General features: G+C 61.4%; 3 protein-coding genes across 7 annotated transcripts; 1 reads left to right on the top strand and 2 right to left on the bottom strand.

The window, feature by feature from the left end:
- Positions 1-7,875: 7,875 nt before the first annotated feature.
- Positions 7,876-21,452, top strand: SIRT6 (sirtuin 6). 3 transcript variants are annotated; one of them, XM_086862637.1, is made up of 9 exons: positions 7,876-8,120; positions 8,216-11,578; positions 17,689-17,816; positions 18,046-18,228; positions 19,528-19,587; positions 19,727-19,822; positions 20,040-20,120; positions 20,207-20,330; positions 21,037-21,452. In XM_086862637.1, exons 2-9 carry the CDS (start codon positions 11,480-11,482, stop codon positions 21,343-21,345), a joined length of 1,080 nt encoding a protein of 359 aa, XP_086718763.1. In that variant the 5' UTR covers positions 7,876-8,120; positions 8,216-11,479; the 3' UTR covers positions 21,346-21,452. The 3 variants fall into 3 exon arrangements, with proteins under 3 accessions (XP_086718763.1, XP_086718765.1, XP_086718764.1); XM_086862639.1 differs by lacking the exons at positions 7,876-8,120; positions 21,037-21,452 and adding an exon at positions 20,429-20,987 and having other exon boundaries at positions 11,503-11,578; XM_086862638.1 differs by lacking the exons at positions 7,876-8,120; positions 8,216-11,578 and adding an exon at positions 16,440-16,601.
- ANKRD24 (ankyrin repeat domain 24) lies at positions 8,383-15,650 on the bottom strand. Of its 2 annotated transcripts, none has more exons than XM_086862635.1 (19): positions 15,597-15,650; positions 13,325-13,455; positions 13,160-13,248; positions 12,799-12,863; positions 12,420-12,477; positions 12,272-12,342; positions 11,999-12,105; positions 11,739-11,926; positions 11,499-11,527; positions 11,310-11,402; positions 11,023-11,127; positions 10,867-10,911; positions 10,649-10,747; positions 10,501-10,573; positions 10,285-10,406; positions 9,093-10,205; positions 8,725-8,862; positions 8,586-8,651; positions 8,383-8,469 (listed from the first exon to the last, which is right to left on the bottom strand). In XM_086862635.1, the coding sequence occupies exons 1-19, from the start codon at positions 15,630-15,632 to the stop codon at positions 8,392-8,394; spliced, it is 2,706 nt and encodes a 901-aa protein (XP_086718761.1). In that variant the 5' UTR covers positions 15,633-15,650; the 3' UTR covers positions 8,383-8,391. The 2 variants fall into 2 exon arrangements, with proteins under 2 accessions (XP_086718761.1, XP_086718760.1); XM_086862634.1 differs by lacking the exon at positions 15,597-15,650 and adding an exon at positions 14,437-14,606.
- A 267-nt stretch (positions 21,453-21,719) lies between the features above and the next one.
- Positions 21,720-27,100, bottom strand: CREB3L3 (cAMP responsive element binding protein 3 like 3). Of its 2 annotated transcripts, none has more exons than XM_023942797.2 (10): positions 25,581-27,100; positions 24,724-24,848; positions 24,365-24,620; positions 23,888-24,003; positions 23,560-23,691; positions 23,374-23,480; positions 23,199-23,267; positions 23,032-23,116; positions 22,649-22,745; positions 21,720-22,543 (listed from the first exon to the last, which is right to left on the bottom strand). In XM_023942797.2, exons 1-10 carry the CDS (start codon positions 25,594-25,596, stop codon positions 22,212-22,214), a joined length of 1,335 nt encoding a protein of 444 aa, XP_023798565.2. In that variant the 5' UTR covers positions 25,597-27,100; the 3' UTR covers positions 21,720-22,211. The 2 variants fall into 2 exon arrangements, with proteins under 2 accessions (XP_023798565.2, XP_023798566.2); XM_023942798.2 differs by having other exon boundaries at positions 23,560-23,688; positions 25,581-27,088.
- Between the last annotated feature and the right edge of the window lie 12 nt (positions 27,101-27,112).

Below are 27,112 nucleotides of genomic sequence, written 5' to 3'. Positions count from 1 at the left end.
CCCCCAGAAATCCCATCTCCAGGAGACTCTAAATTAAACAAATTTCGGGATGCCTCCTGCCTGTCCCTGCTGCAAGAGGAACATCTGTTTCCTATGGAGCGGGGAGATATCCTCTGATTTAATCAGGTTGGGGAGATTGGAAGGATAATGGGAGACATTTGAAAATTCTTACTTTCCTAAAACTTCTCATTTTCATTTCAGGAAGCCTGAAGGGAAAGGGTTGAGTGTGTGCTGCAGTAAAAGTGGGCTGAACAAAGCTCATTAGGGATCACAGGAAAGCAGGGATAATTTACATATCTCTTATCAGCTGGAAAACACTGCAAAATCCAGGCCTTGCTGACACCATCCCGAGCTTTGATCCGGAGCTCCTGCACGAGGAGAGGTGAGCTCAGGCGTCACTCCAAGCCTTGGGTGAGCTCCTCAGACACAGAGGGGAGAACCAAAGGTGGGAGACTTGTCCCAGATTTGTGCAGCTTCCAGCAGGAAACAGACACAGCTCCCAGCAGGAATTCAGTCTCCATTTGGAATGACCTGCCCAGACTGGAGCTGGGTGTTGTTAACTCTTTCTCTCCCTTTTCAGAGACCTTTCCACAGGTGAAGTGGCTCCTGAAGAGTTGTCAGCGCTGCTCATTCCCTGGGGGAACCTTCTGTGTCCTTCCCATCCATCTTCCCTATTTTTCCTATTTTCCCCAAGTAATTCAGGTAATTCTGCAGGAGAAGGAGAAGCCTGGGTGGAAACCTCTGGGATGTGGCGTCATTCCTGCTGCTGCTGGACACTGGTGGGATCCCCTGGAGCTGTCCAGGCGGTGGGGAAGACACTGGATGTGTGTTCTAATTCATCCTGAATATCCAAACCAGGTTAACCCAGAACTCAGGGCTCCACAAACCTCACTTGGAGAGGGCTGGGGAGTTCTGGTGCCTCAAGCGAGGGGCTCCAGACAGGACAAGCTTCCCAAAACACACAAAAATGAACCAAATCCCAAAACATCCATCCCCATCCAGGCTGGGGCAAAGTCCCCTGATGGACCAAAGTTCTGGCTTCGATTCCAAAAGGAAAATATGGCTCTAAAGCCACCCAGCCCTTCTGCTCCTTTTGGGCCTGACCCAAATCTGCACCTCCCCTCCCCCTGCATTTCCCCCCGACACACCTTTCCTTCCACTGGAACATAACCCCAAATAAGATGTTGGCCTGACATGAAAGGAAAATGTATAAATATTTTTAAAAAGAGAAGAATTCCTGCCTCTCCACCAGTTTGCTCCAACTAATAGGTTTCAGATGTCTCACATACTTCATTCATTCAGCCCCATTCAGTCTCCTAGGAGCCCCCGCTGTATTTATTAAACACAGCAATTGTGGAATGTTCAGCACTTACAGAATCAAACACACCATTTTTTTCTCTTTTTTCCCCCCAAAAAAAGTGTAATTAGAAAGCTTTGTGAGTGACCTAAAACCATCATCGTGGTTCCAATCCCAGTGCCCACTCCAGCATCCTGCAGCTGTCCCAAAGCTGGTGCCATGCTTTAACCCTTCCTGCCTGCCCAAGAACACTTCTTTTGGTGGGGTTTTATCCTCAGCAGGATGATTTCCCTGCCGTGCTGGAGCACCTCCTGCTCGCTGTGCTGTTCCTGAACGTGTTCTTTTGGACACTTGGCTCTCACATCCAACTTGTCTCCGCAGTCTCGGCAGCTCTTCCCACTCCTGGAGGCGCGAGTCGAGGCTGGAATCCTGCAGGATGCCAGTGCTAATTTCAGCAGCACGGAGCTGGAGAACACGAGCGCTTTCCTAGAGGGATTCGAATGGAAGCAGACAGAAGAGCAGAGCCATTTCTCATTCCAGAGCTGGCAGGGAGAGCCAAGGAGGATGTCTGGGCTGCAGAGGCAGGACACGGGGCTGCTTCCAGCTCCGGTGACCTGCCAGAGCTGGGGGACTGCTCCGAAGGCTTCGCTGGAGTCTGGCACCGGCCCAGGCCTTTTTTTGGGGAGAGACACATGAAAAGCAGAGCTGAGAGGGGACGTGAGGCCCTGGGCCTGGGCTGGGACCATCTGGCAGGAGCCAGTGGCGGAGGAATGGCCTTTGCTTGAGGCCACAACCAGTTCACGCAGCTGCGGAGTTCTGTCGGTCTGGAGTGCTCCAACAAGAGGTCATGGCCCCCAACCAGCCTCCCCTGGGCCAGCAGCTCCATCCCCTGGGCCAGCAGCTCCATCCCCCGGGCCAGCAGCTCCATCCCCTGGGCCAGCAGCTCCATCCCCCGGGCCAGCAGCTCCATCCCCCGGGCCAGCAGCTCCATCCCCTGGGCCAGCAGCTCCATCCCCTGGGCCAGCAGCTCCATCCCCCGGGCCAGTAGCTCAATCCCCCGGGCCAGCAGCTCCATCCCAGGAAGGGAGCAGAGCCCAGCCCTGCAGACCCATCCTGGGCACACCGAGCTCTTCCCAAAGGTGTGGTGGTTCATTTTTGCCCCTGCTCCCACGGGAGACCCCTGGTTCATGGGAACGGTGCTGCTGTCAGTGTTTCCACGTTGCTGCCCACTTCAAAGAGCCCTCAGCGAGTCTTGTCCCAGACATTCCCAGGGGAGCTGTTGGTTTCCAGGCAGGATCCCTGGTTATTGGTCCCACTGCAGGAGGTTTACGGGAAGGGATGAATCCCCGTGCTGTAAAACACCAAATGTGCCGAGAGCCATTCCAGAGCCTCCCAAAGCCTCATTCCAGCACTGGGTAATTAAAGTCCAGCTGTTGCTGGGCACAAGGGCAGCTCCTTGCTCTGACCATTTCCAGGGGCTCCCAGTTTTCCTATGCTTTCTCCATCTCGTTGCACAAAGGAAAATACCTCTGGAAACCCTGGTTCCTGGAATTTGCAACTGCTCTGGCCAGGCAATGGTCACATTCCCAAGGCTGCCAGGGCTCCAGGAGCATTTGGACAATGCTTCAGGCACAGGCTGGGATTGTTGGGGTGTCTGTGCAGGGCCAGGAGCTGGACTGTGATGGTTGTGGATCCATCCCAGCTCAGGACATTCCATGGTTCTACAATTCTGTGATTAATTAGCAATCCAGGCTAATTGTCTGGTGGGGTCAGACCCTTCTAGAAGGACCACTTCTTCTCGTACAGTGTCTCCACACCCCCATGAGCATGGCTGGGACCGGGATATCCCAGGCAGTGCCAGGTATCCCGCTCTTCCTTCAGCATCCTCATCCCCATCAGATCCCATCTCCTCTCTTCAGGGTTTTGCAGGGAACTCCCAGGTGAAACCCAAAGCAACTCCTGCAGCTCTGTGTGAGCGCAGCCACCTCACACCCAACTCATTCCAAGCTTCAGGAAACCTCAGGCTACCTCGAGGATCTGACAGTCTGGATTCCAGGATCTGGGGCAGGAACCCAAGGAGCAGCCCAACCCTTCAGCTCCTCATTTCAGAGTCGCCCCATCTCCGACTGTTCCCGGATATTCCCGTGTCGCTCCGCTGTGTGCTCATGGCACAGTTCCAGATTTCTGCAGAGATGCCCAGGCCGTGAGCACAAACCACTGCCCCAGTCCCGGCATCTGACCATGTATTGGAAAAACCCCTACGGATGATTCCTGCCCATTCCAGAAACTCGGTGCCTCTGGGACAGCAATTCCTCCCCACTCACCCTGGGTTTCCAGCCTTTTCTGTGAGGTTGGCTGAGCATCTGCTGGTGATTAAGGGTTTTGTCATCTGGAAAGAGCTGACAATTACCTCCAATTATTCCAACTAGGTCAGGTTCTTCAGCACAAGTTTATGTGATGACTCTTGGCTGGAATTTAGGATTTCAAACCCCACTGGAGAACAGAATCCACCTCTCCTCTCTCACATTCAGGAAAAAATTCCTTCCATAAATAACAGCTTCTTGTCCCACAGGACCTGACCTGTGTGTCCCTGACCTCAGGACAACACCCCAGGAACTGCACAACAGGCCTGGTTCTCCAGAACTGGAAAAGGGAGTGAAGGGAATTCCAGGATGCTCCAGGAATTTTGAGAGGGGTTTTCTCATCAAACTTTCCATGTCAAAATTCCCTACTTGTTTGGAAACGTCTTTTGGTGCCTCAGGTGCCAGGTGAGAGAGTGGGGACTGAGGTTTAAACTCTGTGTGGGCAAAGGATGCCTCATTCCTGGGACCCACTGTCCTGGACAGGCTCTAATTTCCCACTGGGAGCTTCTCATGGTGTGAGCAGCAAACATTTAACAGGGGCTGCACTGATTCCTGCCAATCCAAACTCTTCCAGGGCTCTTTGAACAGTTGTACCTCTCCAGCCCCACAGCAGATTTGGGCTGTCCCTCTTCTCCAGGGAAGGGGTTTTTCCAGGTGTCCCTCAAAAGCTCAGAGCTTCTCCATACTCCATTTCCCATTCAAGACTCAACGTGCCTGAGAATCCTCCTCAGGAATCTCCTGCAGAGCAGGAAAGGTGGAGTGAACTGAGAACCCAAAGCGCCATTTGGTTCTGTCCTTGTCACGCTGGCCAGCACAGGTACCTCGTGTTTTCCAGCAGGTTCCTGGCAGTGCTTCCCACAGAGATTCCCTTGGGGACAGGAGCGTGTCCCACAAACCCCAGCTCGGAGCACACCCCCAGGAGTGAGGTGCTCCAAATGGGACAAACACAACTGGAAAATGGGCTGCACTGCACAGCCAGGAGATTCCAACTCCTTCTCCCTAATTACATGTGATTGCTTCTTGGCAAGAGCTCAACCTGCCAGAGCAGTGAGGTTTTACAAACATTCACACAGGCATTAGATCATTGTTTGAAGGAGTTATTGGCAGCCCGAATCTGAAGTAAAAACAGAGTTTAAAGCAGACCATATTGACCAGGGTGAAGCTGGCTGCTTTCATGTCTCCTGCTTGTCTCAGGACCCCATTTGTTTCCTGTCACTCCATCACCATGGCATTCCTGGGGCTGGATGTCACCGTTTTGGGGGGTTCTGACTTTGGGGGGTTCTGTCCTTGGTGGGAACACAGGCTATGAAATCAAGAATCTCAGGATGGTTTGGGTTGGAGGGACCTTAAATCCCACCCAGTGCCATCGCTGCCATGGCAGGGACATCAGGGACATCTCCCACTGTCCCAGGAGCTCCCAGCTCCATCCAGCCTGGCCTTGGGCACTGCCAGGGATTCAGGAGCAGCCCCAGCTGCTCTGGGCACCCTGTGCCAGGGCCTCACCCCCTCCCAGTCAGGAATTCCTTCCCAAGAGCTCTGCCATCCTCTCCCAAACCCTTTGGGAAAGCAGGTGGGAGCTCAAGCCCATAGCAAAGGACAAATGGGAATTCCCATGGAATCCTGCTGCCAGTCCCTGGGAGAACAAACTCCCGCTGCAGAGGTGAGTCTGTCCTGCACCACGCTCAGGTGGGGCTGGGAGCCTCTGGCAGCTTGGAGATGGATAAAAATACTCCAGGCTCTGGCAGCTAACCAGGCTGGAGCTCCTCACGGAGCAGCTCCCACCCCGGGGCCCTGCAGGACACCCTGGCCTTCCTTGTGCTCCTAAATTAGATCTCCTGAGACCAGGACTGGCTTTTAAAAGGGAGTTGAGCTTGTTAGTGCCCAGCAGTATCCCTTCGATGGGAATCAGCAGTTTTGCTGCACTTGGAGGGGCTGTGAAGGGGAAGGAGGGAAGGGGCAGTGTCAGGGACACTGTCCAAAGCAGAGCCCCTTTGCCTGGCACGGGGGGCACTCAGAGCTCTGTAATTGGGACATTCCCCAGTGCTGAGGCAGAACAGCCCCAGACTAAACCCAGGAGCTTTGGGAACGTGCAATAAGATCCAGAGAAGGTTTATAGGGGCAGTTCTCCAGCAGGCCCCTTCTCCTGAGGCCAAAACCCCCGGTTGGAAAGGGTCTAAGTGAGGATTGCCAAGCTCTCCACCCATGAAAGTCAGGGTGTGCAGGCTCCTTTCTTCCCCAAACCATGGCTTGAGTTACACACCCCTGTGCTGCTGGCATAGGAAACCTAGGGAACTCACATTAGGGGAGTAAAAAAGCTTCTGTGCTGTCAGAGATTCCCTTCCCAGCCTGCCCAGGGATTGGTAAGGACATAAATTAATCAAAAGCGGTGTCTTTTGATTACATAGACACCTCCAGAATCTGAACATAAACGCTGAAGAAACATCTGTGAGATCTGAGAGCTGCCAGGCACCAACGAAACCTGTCCTGCCAAGGCCATTTTTGAATCAGAACCCAAAATCAAAATGACAAAACAAACACAAATGACACAGGAACCATCCTGGAAAAGCCCTCAGGAATCTGCCATCATGTTTTAGAAAGAATGCAGCATTTCTGCTGCTTTAAACTGATTTTACAGTGCAAACCTGTTGGTGCAGCAGCGGCTTTAGGAAAATCTGAACCAACAAAAAGCTTAAAGACCTTTTTGATATATTAACCAGCCCCACTCTCTGGGATGGATTAGTGATTATTGTCACCCTAAAATATAGGAATTTTGCAGGAGAGCTGACGTCCTTCCTAAGGTCAGACGTGATGAAATGGAGCCAGGAAGAAAAAATAATTGGTCCTGGTTTTAAGTGTTAAGCAATTCTGCCTCCCTGAAATAAGCAGTATAATTTATTGTTTTTTCTTGCTTACACAGCAAAATCCACAAACTGCCGAGACAACCAGGAGGGGGAATTTGTCCCCTTATGAAAATCTGTTTTTGCCTTGTAAAGCCGCATTCCCGAGCCAGCAGCTGCTCCAAAGGGCCGATTGCAGACCCCAGATTTCACTCCAGGCACCCCCGAGGCTGTTTGGGTTACAGGATCACCCCAGGACAGCCCAGGTGTGCTGGCCGGCCGCTTTGGGATCATGGAATGGACACACCAGAGCCGACTGTCAGCGTGTGGCCGAAGGCAGCCGCCACTTTCCCAGGGATTTTCCCTTTGCTGTGTGTTTGGAAGGTTACACAGCTGTAAGGCAGACACAGGAGGAGCTGGAAGCCTGCAGGGATCACTGCCTCCATCCCACATGTCCCATGGAAGGAAGCTCTCCCGTGGACTGACATCCCATTAACTCCTGCTGGTGGGAGTGTATTCCTGGGGCTGGAAATCCTTTGGAGCCTCCAACCGCTGGCTGCTCATCCCGCAGATAACTGCGGTCCCATCCCTGACCTGGTGACTCCTATTTATTTTCTCATTTTATAAGAACCAGGTTCTTCCCTGCTCTCGTTCCTGGTGGGAACGAACACTGGTCGGGTGTGAGGCTGCTCTGTCTCGGATACCCGAGATGGAAATCTGGGATCTTGTCCAACTTGTCTGTCTTCCTGGAAAAATCCTCAGCTCCACAGGCTCCCAATCGTGCCCTCAGCTGGAGCGAGGTGGAACTTCACAGGATGGGATGAGGCAGCCCTTTTTCTAAAACGATCTGTGAGGACACAAAGTGTTTCCAGAGGCCAGGAGAGCTCAGGGAAGAAAATCGAGAGGGGACAAATCCCGGCAAAGCTTGGTAAAGGGCTCGGTGCTATCCGGAAAGTGGCGGATCTCTGCCCAGGTCTCCATCAAATCCCAGAGACGGGATATTGGGAAGGAATTCCTACGTGTTAGGGTGGGCAGGCCCTGGCACAGAGTGGCTAGAGAAGCTGTGGCTGCCCCTGGATGCCTGCAAGTGTCCAAGGCCAGGATGGACGGGGCTTGGAGCAGCCTGGGACAGTGGGAGGTGTCCCTGCCATGGCAGGGGTGGCCCAAGACAATCTTTAAGTATTTTTTCCCCCTCCACATCTGCCCCCGTTTCCCGCCATCGCCCCAGCCCTCAGGGTCTGCGCCCCAGGTTCTCCCGGCCCCGCGCGCAGGGGCTGCGAGCGGCGGGAAGCGCTGGGACCAGCCGGGGGCGCCACCGCCTCGGGCCCCACTGCGCATGTGCGCAGCGCCCCCTGCCAGAGCGCGGGAAAGCAGCGACGGGCTTGACCACCAGAGGGCACCGGGGGGGTGTCTGTAACGGCCCCGGGGCTCCGGTGTGAGGCCTGGAACCCCCCTCGGGGCTCCGGTGTGAGGCCTGGAACCCCCCTCGGGGCTCCGGTGTGAGGCCTGGAACTCCCCAGGCTCCGACGTGAGGCCTGTGACAACCTTGGGGCTCCGGTGTGAGGCCTGGAGCCCCCCCCCCGGGGCTCCGGTGTGAGGCCTGGAGCCCCCCTCGGGGCTCCGGTGTGAGGCCTGGAACTCTCCAGGCTCCGACGTGAGGCCTGTGACAACCTTGGGGCTCCGGTGTGAGGCCTGGAGCCCCCCTCGGGGCTCCACAGCCCACTGTGCCCACCGCAGCCCCGCCAGAGAGAAGCCTCCACTTTCGTGTGATTATAAATAACTTTATTGCTGCTGTGCTGGGGGTGGACTAGGTGCCTGGACAAGCAAAGGGACGCACAGGGTGCTGTGACAGACCTGTCCCCCCACTTCCCCTGCCACCCGTGCTGGCAGGGGCTCATCTGCCCTGCTCCTGCAGCCGCTGCATCCTCAGGATCTGGCACAAGAGTCTCTGCACGTCTTCGTCCATGTGGCCCTGGGGTGGAGGAGACATTGGTGGGCACATGGAGTGGGGACAGCTCCATGCGTGTCCCAGGGCTGGCACCTGTCCCAGCCTCCACGCCAGTGTCCCCAGCCCTGTCCCCAGCTCACCTGTACAGCATAGAGCAGGTGGCTCCGGTACAGCGTCACCACCTTGCTGTGCCTCGTCTCTGTCTCCTGCAGCACAGGGAGGGGGTTTGGCCACAGGGCTGGGTGCTCGGGGGAGCCCCGAACCCAGCAGGTGACCCACCTCCAGCTTCTCCTCCAGCGCCCGGATCTGGGCCTGGAGCGCGGCCGTGTTGGGTGGGGATTCTGGAGGCCCCCCTGACTCAGGGAGGGCGTTCAGGGCTTCCTTCAGCCTGAAAACCTCCTTGGAGAGCTCCGTGATCTGCACAGGGCATAAGGGTTACAGGTTACCCAGAGCAGCTGTGGCTGCTCCCAGATCCCTGGAAGTGTCCAAGGCCAGGCTGGACGGGGCTTGGAGCAGCCTGGGACAGTGGAAGGTGTCCCTGCCATGGCAGGGGGTGGAATGGGATAAGCTTTAAGGTCCCTTCCAGCCCAAATTCAGTGACTCCACATGTGTGGCCGAGCGGCCCCTCACGGTTCCCTGTCCCCTACCTTCCTGTCCCTGTCCCTGACCAGCCGTGCCGCATCTTCAGCGTGGCCATGCAGCTCCCGCAGCCGCCGCGCCTCGTCCTGGGCCTGCTCCAGCTGCTTCTGCACGGCGCCCAGCCTGTCCTCCGCCGCCTGCCGCTCGCTCTTCATGAACAGCGCCTGCCGCTGCACGCGGAACACCTCCTCGCACGTCTTCTCGTGCCGCCGCTCCAGCTCCTGCAGCCGTTTCGCCAGTGCCGCCGCCTCCGCCCTCAGCCCGGCCTCGGCCGCCTCGTGCTGGGCCCGCGGCACAGCCGCTGCCAGCTCTGCCTTCAGCTTTGAGGCCTCGCGGGCCTTGGCGTTGGCCGTGGCCTCCAGCTGCGCCAGGCGCTCCCGCAGGGCCCGTGCCTGCTCCTGCAGCGTGGCCGTGGCGCGGGCGTGCTCGTCCCGGGACACCCAGCCCTCGGCCTGTGCCCGCTGCAGCCACGCCGGGGCCTCCTTCTCGTGCTCCCGCAGCCGCTCCCGCAGCGCGCCCAGCTCGGCCTCCCTGCGCGCCAGCGTGGCCCGGAGCTCCGCCAGCCGTGCCTCGGCCTCCGCCGCTCCCGGCGCATCCCGCGGCCTCGCCGCCAGCTCCCGCCGCAGAGCCTCGGCCTCGGCCTCGGCGCGCCCGCAGCGCTCCAGCAGTGCTTCCTTCTCCCGCGACGCCTCCTCCACGGAGGCTCCCGGCGAGGCCATGGCCTCCAGCCGGGCCTGCAGCTCCTTCAGCCGCCGCTCCCGCTCCTCCAGCTCGGTCTGTGCCCGCTTCAGGGCCGCCCGTGCCTCTGCCAGCTCCGCTCCCGGCTCCCGCTCACCGGAGGGTGAGGAGGAGGAGGATGTCTGCACCCCCAGCTCTCTCAGGGCTGCCTTGCACTCTCCCCAGGCCCAGGCTGGCTCCTCGGCAGGGTGTGGCCCTGTGGTTCCCTCCAGGATGGGCTCCGAGGCCCCGCGCTGCCCGACCCCTCCGGCTCGCGCCGTGGCCTCCCTGCCCTGCGCCCGCAGCCGCTCCAGCTCCCGCTGCAGGGCCTGGTACAGACTGGCGGGCACCACGTCCCCCGGGGCAGCGGGGCTGCTCTCGTCCCGCTCGTAGTTCTCCAGCACCTGCCGACAGACCGTGAGGCCGCTGTGGGCCAGGGGACAAGGAACAGAGGGACAGACGGAGGGACAGAGGGGGACGTGCCTGGATTTTCTCCCTCAGCTCCTTGTTCTGCACGGTCAGGGACTGCACCTGCCCCTGTAGTGTGGCCAGCAGCTCCTCGGCCGAGGGGCTCAGTGTCTTCTTGGAGAGCAGCATCTCCGCTCCTGCAGGGCACAGGGACCTGGGGCTGTGCCCACTGTGCCCCCACTGCCCAGTGTCACCTCCCCAAGGTGTCCTTGGGAGGCTGGCAAGATCTACCTGGGAACTCGAGTGGGACCCCCTCCTCGTCTTGCAGCGTCTCGATGTCATAGCTCGTGTTCTCCTTCTCATTCTGGGGGTGCAGGGTGGAGGTGACACCGCTGTCCCCAGCCCTGGGCACTGCCAGCTGTGTCCTGCCCACACCCACCTCCATCGAGGATAGGCGGCTCCGCAGAGCCTCCACCTCCTTGCCCAGCTTGTTCTTCTCCCCATCCCGTGCCACCAGCTGCTCCTCCAGCTCCCGGATCTGCAGGGCAGGACACAGAAATAGGGTCCCCTTAGCTCCTGGCAGAGTCCTGGTGGCATTCCCAGCACCAGGACCCCTCGGAGAGCTGAGGTCACCTCCAAGCTCTTCCCTGGCCTCACCTGCTTCTCCATGGAGCGCAGGGAGCTCTCATCCAGCTCCGCCCGCTGGCAGGACCCAGGGAGAAAACAGGGAGGGATGAGTGCTGTCCCCATCTGCCCGTCCCCTCTGCTCCCTGGGGACACGGGAGCATCTCCCCAGGACCCTGCAGCCGGTACCTCCCGTCTCTGCTTCTCCTGCTGCTCCAAGCCCCGGATCTTCTGCAGGAACTGGGCCCTCTCCTGCCGCAGCCGCACGATCTCCTCGTAGGCATCCCGGTCCTCCTGCAGGGAACCACGGAAAGCACTGAGTCCAACTCCTGGCACAAGAACCCCCAGAAATCCCACGGCGTGCCTGAGGGGGCTTTTTGGCACAGACCCCCCAATGAGGGACCTCTCACTGAGGAGTGGTTTGGGCTACTCTGCACCTGCCAGGCCAGGTGAGGACCTGGGGATCCATTTCTCACCTGGCTGGAGGTGCCCAGGGGAGGCAGAGGGGCCTTCCTCTTCCTCGGGGTGCTGTTCTTCTCCCTGACGGACGACTGGCTGGGCGAAGACGCCTGTGGGCACCCCAGAGCAGAGGAGAGGTGACACTCACAGTGCCCTCCCTCCTTCCTGAGCCAGGGGACCCTCAGGGATGGACACCAGCCCCTCACCTGCGATGTCTGCTCGGTCGACTCCTCTTCTGTGGGACAGAGCGGCAGGGAAGAGAAATGGAGGAGATTTAGAAGCTCGGGTGAGTGCAGGGGCACTTGGGCTGGGGACAGCACAGGCAAAGGCGGCTCCAAACATCCAGGAAAAGGGGACACGTGCCCCCGGCCCCTGCCAGCCCTTCCCTGCCGGCGACAACCCCCAGTGACGGTGTCAGGGAGCGCGGGGTGCCCCGGCAGCCTCACCGCTGGCCCAGGAGCGGCGCTGGGCCGCCTCCTGCAGGAGGTGCTGGATGAGAGCGTTGCCCGTGGCCAGCCCGTAGTGAGCGGCGTCGTGGCCGGTGGCATCCACCACGGCCACGCGGGCGCCGGCGCTGACCAGCACCTCCACGGTGTCCACGCTGCCGCTCTCGCAGGCCAGCATCAGGGCTGTCCTGGGCACGGGGAGAGCGCGGGTGAGGGACAATCCCCGCGGCCGCTCCCGGCCCCCAGCGCTGCAGCCCCACCTGCCCTGCAGGTCCCGGCAGTTGACGGCGGCCCCGCGGTGCAGGAGGTACCGGCACAGCTCCGAGTGGCTCATCTTGGCAGCCAGGATCAGCGGCGTGGAGCCGTCCTGGGCACGGCACGGGGGAGGATGAGCGGGGAGGCTCAGATCCCCCCACGGGCACCCTGACATGACTCCCGGTATCACCCCGATTTCCACAGCACGCCCCAAGCTGTGCTGCGTTTCGGGATGGCCGCAGCCTGGCACAGCAGGACCGGGAGCAGAGGGACCTCACCTTGTCCTTGCTGTTCAAGGGAGCCTTGAAGTCACAGAGGATCTCGGAGCAGGAGATGCAGCCGCTGGCAGCTGCGGACAAGGACAGAGGCTGAGCGCTGCCCCCGCGGGGACATGAGCGGGACAGGGCTGGCACTGTCCCTACTCACCCGCCAGGTGCAGCGCGGTCCTGCCGCTGCCATCGGCCACATCCACGGGGCAGGAGGCCTGGGGGGAGAGCCTGGGTCACCGGAGGAGGGGGACAGAGGGATAGACTGCTCGAGTGGCTCTGGCACAGTGAAGGGCAGGGGACTGACAGACTCCGTGGTGTGGTGAAGGAGGGGGACAGACAGACAAACCCCCTCTGGCTCCACGCTGTGGTGAAGGACAAGGGACAGAGCCCGTGTGGCTCCCCGGTGCCGGGCAGCAGCGCACGGAGCTGGGAAGCAGCATGCCGAGGGTGAGGGAAGGGGGTTGAAGGACAGGGAGGACACCGCGCTGGCACAACACCTCCCTCCATCCCTCTGTCCCTCCTCCCTCTCCCTGTACCTGCAGCAGTTTGCTGACACACTGAGGGTGGCCGTGCTTGGAGGCCAAGTGCAGGGCAGTGTAACCTGGGAAGGGACAAACAGGTCAGAGCACGGCCAGCAGGGCTGTGCCAGAGGGGACAGCTTGGGGACAGACAGAGAGACGGGCACAGCAGGATCTGCTGGAATGGGGCTGAGCAGGAAGGGGACAACCCCAGCAGCTCATCAGGCACTGCTTGAGCTCCTTTAGGAAACTGGGACAACTTACAGCCCCCCAGGTGTGGCCACCACCTCTGTTCCCTCAGCCTCAACACCTGGGGACAACCAGTGGCCCCGTGTGGCCCATGGCATTAGGCAGGGGCACGTGGTGGCCGTGCCCTCACCCGAGCTGTCCTTGGTCATGGCATCCACGCCGTGGGCCAGCATTGCTTCCAGGCAGTCCACGTTGCCCCGCGTGGCAGCCAAGTGGAACCTGCAGTGAGACCAGGGGCTGTGGGACTCGTGTCCCCTGTCCCCAGCCGTGTCCCCAGGGCGGGGCTGGCACTCACGCCGATTTGCCCTCCGAGTCCAGCTTGGTGGGCACCAGGCCCTTGCGGAGCAGGAGCGACGTGACCCGCCCGGCATCGTTGTAGTCCACGGCCTGCAGCAGCTTCTCGTCGTTCTTGGTCCAGTCCTGGCTCTGCAACGGAGCCCAGAGGAGGCTGTGACAGTGTCAGCTGTGACAGTGCTGTCCCCAGGGCGGGCAGGGCTGGGCTGGGCTGCCTGTCCTTGTCCCCATCCCTGCTGTGCTCCATCCAGCCCTGTCCCTGGGGGTGGCCGTGTCTGTGCCCCTCTCCTGGGAGCTCACCCCCAGCTACAGAGTTCAGCTGGGATTGGGATGAAAATCCCCTGCAGCCCCCCCCAGTTTGCAGCTCACAGAGCAGATTTAGACACAGCCCAGTTTAGCTGTGCCAGGCTGGGATTTGGCAGTGAGTCCAACTGCCCCGGGGTTTGCCCCAGCCACCCCAAAATCCCAGTACTAAACCCAGCCAGCACCCTTGGGAGCCCCAGCCCTGCCCGTTCTCCCCGCTGATCCCATTCCCAGCCCTGCTTTGCTCCCGGAGGAGGAAGGGATCAGACCGGGGCGAGCACAGCCGGCAGCCAGAGCAGATCCCCAGGGATGCTCCAGCCTCCCGGGACAACGGGGCACAGCTCTGTCCCCCACAAAACCCCAGATGGGGATTTGCTCTCCCGGTGCCCCCGCAATCCGTGTCCCGAAGGAGCGACCCGGAGCAGGACAGGACCAGGACAAGGACTGCAAGTCCTGGCTTCACCCCGCAGCCGGTGACGACAAAGCGGCGCTGGCTGCGGTCGCGGCGGCAGGAAATGGATGTCACCTTTCGGGAGCCGCTGGCACCTGTCCCAAACCCGCCTGTGCCCGCCGGGTGCCCCCCGAGCCCCTCCAGCCCAGCCGGACCAGGGACAGGGAACAAACCAGTCTCCCAGAGCTCCTGGGCAAACTGGGAGGGTGGTGCCCGCTCCCCCCACCCCCTTGTCAGGCAAGGACAAAGCAGGATGGGGGGGACACGGGGGAGCCCCGCGATGGGGACGGGGATGGCGGCTGCAGGTGGGGCGGGGGGGACGCGGCCGCAGGGGAGCCGGGAGGGGAGCCGGGACGTACCGCGAAGGAGGCGGCGGCACAAAGGCAGATCTGCTTCATGGTGCTGAGCAGGAGGCGGCGGGAGGACGCCATGCGCCCCCCGCCCCCCGCCCCGGCCGGCACGGGCACCCCCGAGCCCGAAGCGCTCCGGCATCGCCGCCCGGGCGGGGGCCGGGGCTGCGGCAGTGGGAGCCGGACCCGCCTCCTCCACCCCCGGCCCTCCCTCCTTCCCTCCCTCTCTCCTCAGCATCCCCCGCTCCGCGCATCCCTGCATCCCGGCACGGAGCGGGGAGCAGCTCCCAGGCAGGGACCGGCACCCAGACTGGGCCCAGTAAAAGTGGGAGAGGTTGCGGGAGGGCAGCTGTGCCACCTCGTGCTCAAAAGCACCCCCAAAAGAGGGCTGAGCATCCTTCTGGCCCCCGAGGAGGGGGCCCTGGCGCCCCCCGGCCTGCCCTGGGGCCAAGGGAGGGATAGATCCCCCCGCCTGCACCTCACGGGCCCCCCCAAACAGCCCTAGGGAGGAACCCCAAAACGCAGAGGGTCCCCAGGTGCTGTCCGGGCAGTCCCGCTGGCAGCAGGACATCGGGAGCCCCTCAGGGACGTGTCCGGGGCAGTGTGGGGACACCGAGGCACAGAGCACCCCGTGCAGGATGGTCCCCCAGACTCCAGGTGAGGAGCTTCAAGCTGTGTCCCCGTGTCCCCAGCTGTGTCCCTCGCAGTGCACTGGGGACAGCGCTGTGCCCCTCTGCCCTCTGCGGCCCCGTGCCAGGCTGCCGCTGAATAATTGAGGAGCATCGACAGGCTGCTTCCACGGGCGGTGGCAGCTGGCAAAGCGGCACTTGTCCCCAGGAAGGGGACAGGGAGGGGACCTGGGACACGCTTCCTTCCCCTTTGCTGTGCCCCGCTCCCAGCGATGGCTCTGGGAGCACTGGGGGAGCACTGGGGGCTCCATCCCATCGTTCAGGGTGGCAGTGCCAACCTCTGTGGGGCTGCTGTCCCCGTTGTGAGTGACCACCATGTGTCCCAGGGCAAGTCCCCGTGTCGCTGTGACTCTGGGGGCATCCTGGGGGAAATCCCCAGGTCCTCATGTCCCAGTGAACGCCCTAGGGCAGGTCCCCGTGTCCCCATGGACATCCTAGAGCAGGTCCCCGTGTCCCCATGTCCCCAGGGATGGCACTCACATCTGCCTTCTTGAACCTGGCCTTCAGGCTCTTCATGGTGGCCCAGCCTCAGCCCTGCGGCACCTGCTCGGGGGGGATGGCCACGCTCTGGGTCTGTCCCTGCCTGGGGACAGCTCAGCGCCCCCGATCCCGCGGCTCCCAGCCCGTCCTGGCGCTCCCGGAGCCGCGCCCGGAGCCGGGAACCGGAGCCGGGGATTGTGTTACGGCCGCGGCTGCGGTTTCAGCCCCGGGCAGCCGGGGGGGCCGGGCCGGGCCGTGTTTGGGGAGGGATCTGCGGGCACCTGCCATGCCCGGGGACAGGGGACACGGCCCGGGGGTGCTGGCGGTGCCTGGGGAAGGTTGGCACCTCTCGCCCATCCAAAACACTCCTCGCCCTCGGTGGCGCCTCCTCTCCTGACCTGACACCCCCGCTCTGGCAGCCCCTGGTTTTGCCAGCACCTCCTGTTCTTGTCAGCGTGCCCTGCCCCTCCCTGGCACCCCTGTCCTTCCCTGCCCCTCCCTGGCACCCCTGTCCTTCCCTGTCCCTCCCTGGCACCCCTGTCCTTCCCTGTCCTTCCCTGGATTTGCCAGCACCCCGTGCCCATCTCTGGCACACCCTGCCCATCCCCGTGTCCCCCCGGGACGGGGGTTCAGTGCAAGTGCGGCAGTGTCGGGATAATGTCGGGATAGTGTCGGGGCAGTGTCGGGATAGTGTTCGGGCAGTGTTAGGGGAACACTCAGGGCAGTGTCCGTGCACACTCAGGGCAGTGTCCGTGCCCTGTCCGGGCACACTCGCAGCACGCTCAGGGCAGGGCCGTTCCCGGCCGGTGCCGGGGCGGTGCCGGGACGAGCTGAGGGCAGCCCCGCCTTGCCCGGCTCCAAGATGGCGGCGGCGGCCCCGGGGCGTGTCCCGCGGCCCCGGCCCCGCCCGGCTCTTCCGGCCGCGCCGCGGCCGCGCCGATGGCGGTGAATTACGCGGCCGGGCTGTCCCCGTACTCGGACAAGGGCAAGTGCGGCCTCCCCGAGGTGAGCGCGGCACCGCCGGGGGAACCCCCGCCCGCCCCGGGGAGCCTCGGCCCGCCCGGGCCTCCCGCGGGCCCTGCCGCGGCCCGGCGCGTTCCCATGGCAACCGCGGCCTGCGCCCCGCACCGGGGAGGGACCGAGCCCTTTGTGTGTCCCCAGCACAGCCCGCGGCTCCCTCCTTGTCCCCCTTCCCCGGGTGTCTGTCCCCAGACACCCCATGGCTCCCTCGTCCCCCTCGTGTCGTCCCCAGCCCACCCCCAGCTCCCTCCCTGTGCCCCCTCCATGGCCCTTTCCATGACCCCAGCTCTCTCCTTCTCCCCCCTTGGCTCCGTCCGTGCCCCCCTGAGCCCCAGCAGTTCCCGGGAAGTTTAAAACGGGCTTTGGGGGCAGCGACAGGGACACTCAGGAGCCTGGCCTGAGCCAAGGGGATGCTGAGGGGACACACAGGGTCCTGTCCTTGTCCCTGTCCCCAGGAGAATGGGCTGGAGAAGCATCTCAGGAATTAAATCTCGTGCCCAAACCAGCGGCTCGTGTCCCCACCTCCACGGTTCCCACGTCCCTCGCTGTCCCTCGGCCCTGCCCTGTCCCCAGAGCTGGTGGCACTGCTGGTGACAGCTGGAGCTGAGCACACGTGGGGTGGCCCTGGGTCGCTCCTGGAGCCCAGCCTGGGCCAGCTGCCTGTCAGAGCAACAAATTCCCTGTTGGTGTTGGCTGTTCCCAGCCCTGTCCCTGCGTGGAGACGCTCCAGACAACGCAGAGTCTCTCCCATTAAATGTTTTGGTCATTAAAGAATGCAAAATCCTTCATGAAAAAGGAAGAATTGTGGCCTACTGGGGCTCTAGAATCATGGAATGCCAGAATGGTTTGGGTTGAAGGGACCTGAGGGATCCTCCAGTCTCACCCCTGCCATGGCAGGGACACCTTCCACTGTCCCAGGCTGCTCCAAGCTCTGTCCAGCCTGGCCTTGGGCATTCCAGGGATCCAGGGGCAGCCCCAGCTGCTCTGGGAATTCCAGGGCCTCCCCACCCTCACAGGGAAGGATTAATTCCCTATATAATCCATGCCCACACTGGTTTTTGTCTTTTCCCAGATTTTCGACCCTCCGGAGGAGCTGGAGCGGAAGGTGCAGGAGCTGGCAGACCTGATCCGGAGCTCCTCCAATGTGGTGTTTCACACGGGAGCAGGGATCAGCACGGCCTCGGGGATCCCTGACTTCAGGTGAGTCCCAGGCTGGCAGGGTGGCACCTCCTCCGTGTCCATCTTCCTTTGTGGAAAGCTCTGATTTAACCCAGACCTGCCCCATCCCTGCTGTCCATCCCGGATCCTCGGCTGTTCCCACAGAATCCCCACGTGTGCTGTGTTTGCCCCAGAACCCTGCTGATCCATGAGCTCTGCTCCCATGGATGGGGCACCTGGAGCCTGAGCCCTCCCTTCCTGCTCTTTCCAGAGGTCCCAATGGTGTCTGGACTATGGAAGAGAAAGGGCTCTCCCCAAAATTCGACACCACCTTTGAGAACGCCAGGCCCTCCAAGACTCACATGGCGCTGCTGGGGCTGCAGAGAGTGGGAATCCTGAAATTCCTGGTCAGCCAGAACGTGGACGGCCTGCACGTGCGGTCAGGATTCCCACGGTACTTTCCCAGCCCCACACAGAGGGTTTGATTCCCAAGGAATCTCTGCCCTGGCTGATACAGGGAGTAGAAGCTGGGAGGGGATAAACCAGCTGGAATTTTAGAGGAGGGAGGTTCTGGTTCTGATCCAGAGGGTCATGGAATGAAATCAGCCTTGGCTGTTGCTCTCTGGAAATTTTTCCAGGTGCTGTTTGTGCAAAAATGGATTATGGACTGATGGAATCCCAGAATGTTTTGGGTTGGGAGGGACCTTAAAGCCCATCTCGTTCCCCCTGCCGAGGATAGGCTTGAAAGATGCCCAGTGTGACACTGCTACCTCTGGTGTTTTATGCTGAGGGAAAGGAGGCCCTGGCATAGGTTTCCCAGAGAAAAATGGGATGGCCCATCCCTGGAAACAAGGATGGAGACAGGGACAGGCCTTGGACACTCTCAGGCACCAGGTGGGATTGTTGTGGTGTCCTGTGCAGGGCCAGGGGTGGAATGGGGCTTGGAGCAGCCTGGGACATGGGAGGTGTCCCTGCCCATGGCAGGGGGCTGATCTTTTAAGGCCTTTTCCAACCCCATCCATTCTGTGATTCCATGAGTCAGGATGTGGCTGAGGAGCACCAGGAGAAGGTGCCTGTCACAAACACCTTCAGCCAGAGCTGCCTCCAGGCATTTCCTGTCATTACAAACCCCAGGTCCTGGGTCCTGCTCCTTGTCTGTTTAACCTAAACAACCATGGGAAGAGCAGTAGGGAATGATGACAGAATTCCATGGTGCTTCCACAGCCTGGAGCCTCTGGCTCCTGTTCCAGCTCAGCCCAGCTCTGCATCCCAAGCAAAGCCTGTGCTTGAGCAAGCTGAACTGGGGCCAAACTGGGGGAAATCAAGTCAGTCCTGTCTCACACAGCCTGGAGGAAGTTCCCAGTCGGCGTGGGGCTCTGAGGAAAATAGGGAGAGCATGGCTGTGTTTTCCTCTGGCTTCTGCTCTGAGCCTGAGGGGAATTTTAGGAAAAAGAGGTGTCAGAGGGCTGGGACAGCACAGGGACAGACAGGAATGTTGGGTGCTGGAAAAGCAAAGATCTGGATGCTCCCAGAAGAGATTTGAGTGGATCAGGAGCTGCAATCAGTGCTGCAGATGGAAACACTGAAATTGAAAGGCCAGGACCTGCTGTCCCTCCCTCAGTACCTGTTGGGGGATGAACCCATCACCTGGCAGAGCTGGAACGCAGGGAAGCCCTTGAGGTTCCTGGGGAGGAGGTAGGGTTCTCCCAGGGCTCCCCACCCTTCCCAGCTCACCTCTGCCTTTCTCCCACAGGGACAAGTTGGCCGAGCTCCACGGGAACATGTTTGTGGAAGAGTGCGTGAAATGCGGGAAGTACGTGAGCCCTGGGGAGGGGCTGGGCTGGGATTTCCATCCCAGGGGAAGCTGGGCTGGGATTTCCATCCCAGGCTGCGGTGGGGGGCACTCCAGCCCCTCCCTGAGCCCAGCCCTGAGCAGCTCCGTGTCTCTGCAGGCAGTACGTGCGCGATGCCGTCGTGGGCAGCATGGGGCTCAAGCCCACGGGCCGCCTCTGCAGCGTCACCAAGGCCCGGGGGCTGCGGGCCTGCAGGTAGGGATCCCTCCTGCCATGTGGGACAGGGGGATGAGCCAACAGCCCCTCGGGTTTGGGAGAAGCAGCCCAGGCTGCAGGAAGATCTGTCTGGGTGCTCTCGGTCCCTTCACAGTGCAGGGACAAGAAGGGTGGGACAGGCTCTGGTCGTTGTCCCCTCTGCCGAGGCAGCTCCTGCCTTTTCCAGGAAAACCATGGTCCTGTGTGTGTTTTCCAGAGGGAAGTTACGAGACACTATTCTGGATTGGGAAGATTCCCTGCCCGACCGTGACCTGACACTGGCAGATGAGGCCTGCAGGTACTGACACCCTCCTGACACAGGAGGGGAACAGTCCCTTCCCACCCATCCATGCCCTCATTCTGGATTTCTCCTCCTCCCTGCAGGAAAGCCGATCTCTCTGTCACCCTGGGGACCTCTCTGCAGATCAAACCCAGCGGGAACCTCCCATTGATCACCAAGAAGAGAGGAGGGAAGTTGGTCATTGTCAACCTCCAAGCAACCAAACACGTGAGTGAGCGTCCTGCAGCTCCACACTGCTCCTTTCCCCTCCTGTCCCCTGTTCCAGGCCCATCCCGAGTTTGTCCCTGCACGTTGTCCCCTCCCAGGTGGCCTCTCTTAGCAGGCAAACAGGCTGGGAGTCCTGGGTTGGAGGGTTTAAACCTGCAACTCCTGCTGAACACGCAGAGATTGCAGGTAAATATTAGAATAGTGGAAAGGGCTGGGTTGGAAGGGACCTTAAAGCTCATCCCGTTCCCTCTCCCATGGGCAGGGACACCTTCCACTATCCCAGGCTGCTCCAAGCCCTGTCCAACCTTATCCAAGCAAGTCTTAGGAGCAGAGTAAAAGCTCAGCCTGGAGCTTGCTGTGTCCTCAGGGTTTACAGCCCGATGGAATGACCACACACACGGAGTCTGTGTAGGGCATGCTCGGTTCCTGTTCAGTTCCTGCTCGGTTCCTGCTCAGATGTTGGTGCCCAAGTGTCCAAAGTCTTTAATACCCAGAGCTGGGGGTCCCTGGGGTGTCACCAGAGCTCCCTCGTGCGTGTCACGCTCTGTCCCTGGCTCTGTGCCTGTGTCCCTATCCCCAGGCTCCAGCCCATGCCCCAGCAGAGCCCCGGGGTCACCTCATGTCCCACTGGCAGTGGCCCACCGGGGACATCCTGCTGTCCCTGGGAGGGGCCGTCTGTCCCCTGAGCCATGTCCCCGCTGTCCAGGACCGCCAGGCCGACCTGCGCATCCACGGCTACGTGGACGAGGTGATGACCAAGCTGATGAAGCACCTGGGGCTGGAGGTGCCCGAGTGGACGGGGCCGGTGGTGGTGGAGAGCGCCGAGCTGGCCAAGGCCGAGCAGCTGCAGGGGCGGCTGAAGGAGGAGCCGCTGTCCCAGCACAACGGCACGGGAGCGCCGTGTCCCGGGAACGCGCCGCTGGAGCGCCGCGACGGGCTCAAGCTGGAGTGTCCCAGCCCGGACACGGGGCCGACGCCGGTGAAGAAGATGAAGGTGGAGCCTCTCCTCACCTGACCTGGACTGTCCCTGTCTCACCTGGGCTGCTTTTCCTACCAACTTTTTTTTATACCCTTAAATATTGTCCCTTTTTTTATGTCAGTATTAAACACACTTGAATTGTGGCTCGCGGAGCAGCTGCACCCATGGGCCTGGAGAGGGCCTTGCACAGGGAAATTGCTGCCTGTGAGGGTGGTGAGGCCCTGGAATGGAATTCCCAGAGCAGCTGTGGCTGCCTCTGGATCCCTGGAATGTCCAAGGCCTTGGAGCAGCCTGGGACAGTGGAAGGTGACTCTAATTCCACGTCACTTGGTCATGGAAGGGCACTGGATCCCAGCTGGACTCAGGGATGGGAGCTGTGGGAGGCTGCCCTGACTCCCCACAAGCTCCAGGTTGGGCATGGCCGTGTGTCCCCGCTCTCCTGGGCCCCTCCTGGCAGCTTGAGGTCCCCCTGCCCCAGGGCTCCTTGAAACCTCATGGATCATCCCCTCTTAAACTACCGCCAGTGGATTTTTTCCAAAATATCTTATATTTAGAGATGAAAATAAAATTACAAAAACAAAGACCAAAACAAAACCAAGAACAAAACCAACCAGTTGCACCATCAGCAGCCAGCCAGACCAGGGCCCCTCCTGCTTCTTCAGCTCCATCCTGACTGACCCCATGTCCCTTCCACAACTCCCACTGTGCTGGAGGGCAGGAGCAGTCCCTTCCCTCCCAGTAAGGCCAGTGGGAACAGGTCTCTTCTTCCCAGTTCGCAGAATCCAAGCAAAGCCAAGCAGGGCCAGCATCCGGAGGCAGATCCTGGAGGGGTCCCCCGAGGGCTTGTCCTGTAGGGGATGAGGTGCTGGCACCCCACAGCACCCCCGTGCTCCCTGCTCTGCCTAAAGCTCCTCTGCCGGCTCCAGCACCGCGGGCCGGCTGTGCCTGGGCTTGGACCACGCCAGGGATGGCAGCCCCGGCTGTGGCACGGTGCCATCCCCTGGCACAGCTTCCCCGTGGTCCTCACGGCTCAGCCCCTCGGGGGCCGATGCCCGCGTGTCATTCCGGAGGGAGCCTTTGTCGGGCGGTGTCGGGAATGTGCCCTGGAACGCCTCGGGCAGGGTCTCGGGCGTCTCCTCCGACCACAGCGGCTCCGGGAGCTTCTCATCCCCGGCCTGGGGCTGGGTGTGAACCACGCGGGAGGCGGCGGCGTTGTGCAGGGACCTGGAGAAAACTGAGCCCCCAGAGGGTCAGGGCCTGGTCCCTGAGGGTCTGTCCAGCCCTGGCTCAGCTCAGAACAGCCCAGCACAGCCCTGGCACAGCCCAGCCCAGCCCTCACCTCGCACAGGTCTGAAGTCACCGTTTGCCTCAGTCTTGCTGGGGGCGAAGGGGCTGATGGAGGGGAAGACAATGAGGGTGAAGGAGAGCAGCAGGACCTGGGGACAGAGGGGACATCACTGAGCACAGCAGGGGAGAGAGACTCCATCCATCCATCCATCCATCCATCCATCCATCCATCCATCCATCATCCATCAATCATCCATCATCCATCCATCCATCCATCCATCCATCCATCCATCCATCCATCCATCCATCATCCATCCATCATCCATCCATCCATCCATCATCCATCCATCCATCCATCCATCCATCATCCATCCATCCATCATCCCTCCCTCCCAGCCCATTTCCAGGGCTCCCAGGTGTGGAGGCCCCACTCACCGCCAGGCAGGTTCCTGTCTGTGCTGCCTTGTTGCTCGACTGAACCACCATGGCCTGGAGCTTCTTCAGCTGCTCCAGGAGGGATCTGGGAGCAGGGAGAGCCCATGAGCCCCCATCCCAACACTTCCCACCTCACCTTGTCCCCATCCCACCCTGGGAACACCTACGAGTTCTGCTTCTCCAGGTGCAGGACTTTCCTCTGCAGCTCCTGGTTCTGGGCCGTGCACGCCGACATCCTGGGGCAGGGAGAGCGGGATGGGAGGGCTGGCAAGGAGAAGTGCCCAGGGTGCCACCCCGGGGTCGGTGTGTCACCGTGCCCAGGGGAGGGGCTGGGCTCTGTACCTGCTCTCCAGCCCATCAATGTATTCCTTCTTCTTCTTGCGGCTCTCCTGAGCCGACTGCTTGTTCCGGATCTTCCTCCGGATCTTCTTCAGCACCCGCTCCTCGTACTGGGGGAGACACGGTGGGGTCAGGGCCAGCAGGCCTGGGACCCCCACTCCACACCCTTCCCAGGTGTCCTGCACCCACCTTGGTGAGGGGCAGCTGCGTGGGCAGGGTCACCCCTTCCTTCACCAGCAGCTTCTTCTCGTCCTCCGTCAGCACCAGCTCCTGGAAGGGGCCCTGGCTGGGCTGGAGCAGGGAGCCAGGAGCCTGTGGCTGCTGTGGGAACATGGAGTGGTGACACCTCTGGGACCATGGTGAAGGTGCCTTGGGCCAGGAAGGGACAGGGGTCATAGACAAGGAGCAGGAAGGGAAAGGGAAAAAGTGTGGGGATGGGGAGGGATAGGATTGGGAATGGGGATGATGAGGGTCCAGGAAGGGACAAGGCATTGGGGACACAGGGACAGGGACTCACGTTGTCAGAGCTGCCGGAGAGCAGCAGGTCCTTGACGGTGAGGGCACAGGATGCAGGAGGGGGGACCACGGGCACGTCCTGGCTCTCTTCCAGGAAGAACCCGGGGTGCCACATGTCTGGGTGAGGGCAGAGTGGGGCTGTCAGCAGTGCTGTGTCCCCAATGTCCCCAGTGTCTCCACTTCAGGACCCTCCCCCTGTCATGGCCCCAGAACCAGGGTGACTTGCTGCCCCTGACTCTGTCCCCCCAAGCCCCCAAACTGTCCCTTTGGTCCTGCCCTAGGCCCCCAACACCAGTCTGCCCAGCTCACCCCAGTTCCCAAGCTCTCCACACTCTCCCTATCTCCTCCCCAGCCCACCAGACCTCCCAGTTCTTTCCAGTTTCCCCCAGCTCCCTTCATTTCCTCACAACCCCCCACCTCCTCCACCGCTCTCAGCTCCCCAGTGTCCCCAGCCTGGTCCCTTGCCAGTGTGGCTCACCCAGGTCGATGGAGACCTCGGGGTGCAGGACCCCAGAGCCCGCCGGAGGGGGCTGGGCCTGGCAGGGGTCGGTGTAGGGGTACAGGACCTCTCGGGGACCCCTGTCACAGCTCCGGGGGGGGCTGTCGTGCTGGTCAGAGGGGGGGTCCTCGGACACCCCGCTGTCACTGGTGGCCGGGGACCAGCTGGGCGAGTCTGACACCGAGTCCCCGGAGCCCAGGACGGAGCTCAGGAGGTCCTTGCTGTCCGGAGCACGCTGTGGGGACACGGCACCGTCACCGGGAGCACCCATTCCCCAGCGTGTGGCATCCCCGGGCTGGGACCCAGCAGGGCCGGGCCGGGCCGGGCTCGGGGCTCACCCTGTCCTGGGGCCAGGCTCCCGGCGGCGTCCCCAGCTCCACCCCACGCAGGATCCAGTCCTGGCAGTCGAAGAGGAGATCCAGCAGGTCCAGGTTCTCGAGGCTGCCCACACTGGAGGCCATGGCTGCGGGGTGGCAGGGTCATTGTCCAGCCCAGGCCCCACTGTGCCCCCCACAGCCACCCCCTGGAAAAGCCCTACAGGTGTGGGGGCTCCAGGTATGGCAGTGTCCCCTCTCCTTCCAGCAGCTGAAATTCCCAAATCCTCCTGTTTTCCACCCAGAGCAGCCCAGCCAGGGGTTCCCTCCTGGAGGTGACTGTGCTGGAAGAGCTGGTTAATCATTTTGGGTGGCAAGTGGAGGGAAAGGGACTGCGGCCACCGGCTACCCCAGGGAAGGGACTCAGTCCCTCACTGCTACCCTGGGCACTGATTGAGACTCTGGACTCAGAGACAGCCACTGGGCCAGCTGACCAGTAGCCCAAGTGGCCAATCAGCCAACTGGCATCCCAACTACCTGGCCAGCTGACCCACTGACCAACTGTCAGTCAATGAACTGATCAAGAGACACACCAAATGGTCAGCCTGCTGGCCAAGTGACCAATGGATGGACTGACCCAACAACCAGCCCACTGACCAACAGACTGAGCGGTCATCTCTGACTGACTGACCAACCAACCCACCACCCAACCAACCCACTCAAATGTCCTCCCAGCCAGCTGGGGACAGCTGTCAGTACTTGACATTTGTCTGGCCAAGGTGGACACGGGGCTTTATTGCACCCTGTGCTTCACCCTCATCCTCTCAGTGAATCCTGATGTCCCCATGGGATCTCGCTGAGCGGTGGCAGTCAGGACATACCTGAGTGAGATGCCATGGATTGTCCTCTCAACCCTCTCTGAGCACACACGGGAGCGCAGGGGACAAGCCCGGCCTTCACCCTCCTCCTCTTCCTCCTCCTGACTCAAGTGGCAAAGTTTAAACTCCAACTGCACAGAAATAATATCCCAGATTGCAAAATGTCCCAGCCCTGATTGGGGCTGTCGGGGTGTGATGGCAGGGCCGCCCCGGGGCTGGACCCATAACTCATTAGCCAAATGTTTTTGTGCTCCTCTGCCAAGAGGGGCAGGAGGGGCCGGGGCTGCCGGGCGAAGTCCAGGTGCTATAATTGTCCATGAACCTTCACCCACTTTTGGGGACAGTTTCCCTTTTTTCAGGTATCTCGGCATTAATCACATTCGATGTGCGCTGAGGGCGATATCCGGGAACGTTGGCTTGGACTCTACCACTGATGGCTCATCCAAAAAAGCCTTGGTGGCCTGTGGCTCTCCCTGGAGAGAGACCATTGATGAGGGATGCACGGACAGGACACAGGGAATGGCTTCGCACTGCCAGAGAGCAGGGATGGATGGAGGGAAGGAATTGTTCCCTGTGAGGGAGGTGAGGCCCTGGCACAGGTGCCCAGAGCAGCTGTGGCTGCCCCTGGGTCCCTGGCAGTGCCCAAGGCCGGGCTGGACAGGGTTCAGAGCACCTTGGCACAGAGGAAGGTGTGTTTAAGATCCATCCCATGGAATGGGATGTGTTTAAGATCCATCCCAACCCACACCATCCTGGGGTTATTCCACGAGTCCCTCACGGCTGTCTGGGGCCGCACACGGGTGTGGCTGTGCCAAAGCCTCATCCCCTGCAGTGAGGGGTGGCAGCACAACACCAGCACCCCTCAGTGAATCCCAGCGCAGCAGGTGCCGGGACTCCCGGGTCCTCGGCATCCCGGGCACAGGGAGGGGACACCGCTGACTAAGGCTCCGTGTGCCCCAGGCGTGGCGCGGGGACAAGGCCACGGCCCCTTATCGGCCGCCCCACGGCCTCTGCCCGAGCAGACGGCGGCTGCTCCCTGCTTTATGGCCCCGCCGGGACCGGGCAAAGGGCGCCCGCCCGGTGCCGCCACCCGGGGCCGCTCGGGGCCCCTCATGATGAGCCTCGGGGGTCTCGGGCATGGGATCAGGCACGGAACGGGATGAACAGAGCAGACTGCGGCTGGAGGACTGCTGCCCGTTTCTGCATCACTAATTAGTGATAATTTAATTAACGCTTCATCCACACAGCCCGTGCCCCTCGGGGGGCACCTCCGCCACAGGCCCACCGCCTTCTCCCCCTCAGCGAGATCTCGCGAGACTCCGCCCCGCCACTCGCTCTTCCCGGGCCCCCTCCTTGTGAATGTATGAGACCCCGCCCCCCGGGCGTTCTGCTCCCGCCCCTCGAAGCTCCCGGTCCCGCCCCACGGAGCCTCCGGTCCCGCCTCATGGAGCTCCCGGTCCCGCCTCCATAGTCCTGACCGTGGCCCCGCCCTTGGACCCCGCCCCGGTTCCGGCCCCCTCCCCGGTACCGGCCCC

Source organism: Cyanistes caeruleus, chromosome 25, assembly GCF_971803275.1.
Source record: "Cyanistes caeruleus chromosome 25, bCyaCae1.hap1.1, whole genome shotgun sequence".
NCBI lineage: Eukaryota > Metazoa > Chordata > Aves > Passeriformes > Paridae > Cyanistes > Cyanistes caeruleus.
Note: the sequence above shows the minus strand (reverse complement) of the source record. Positions and strands in the feature narration are given on the sequence as shown.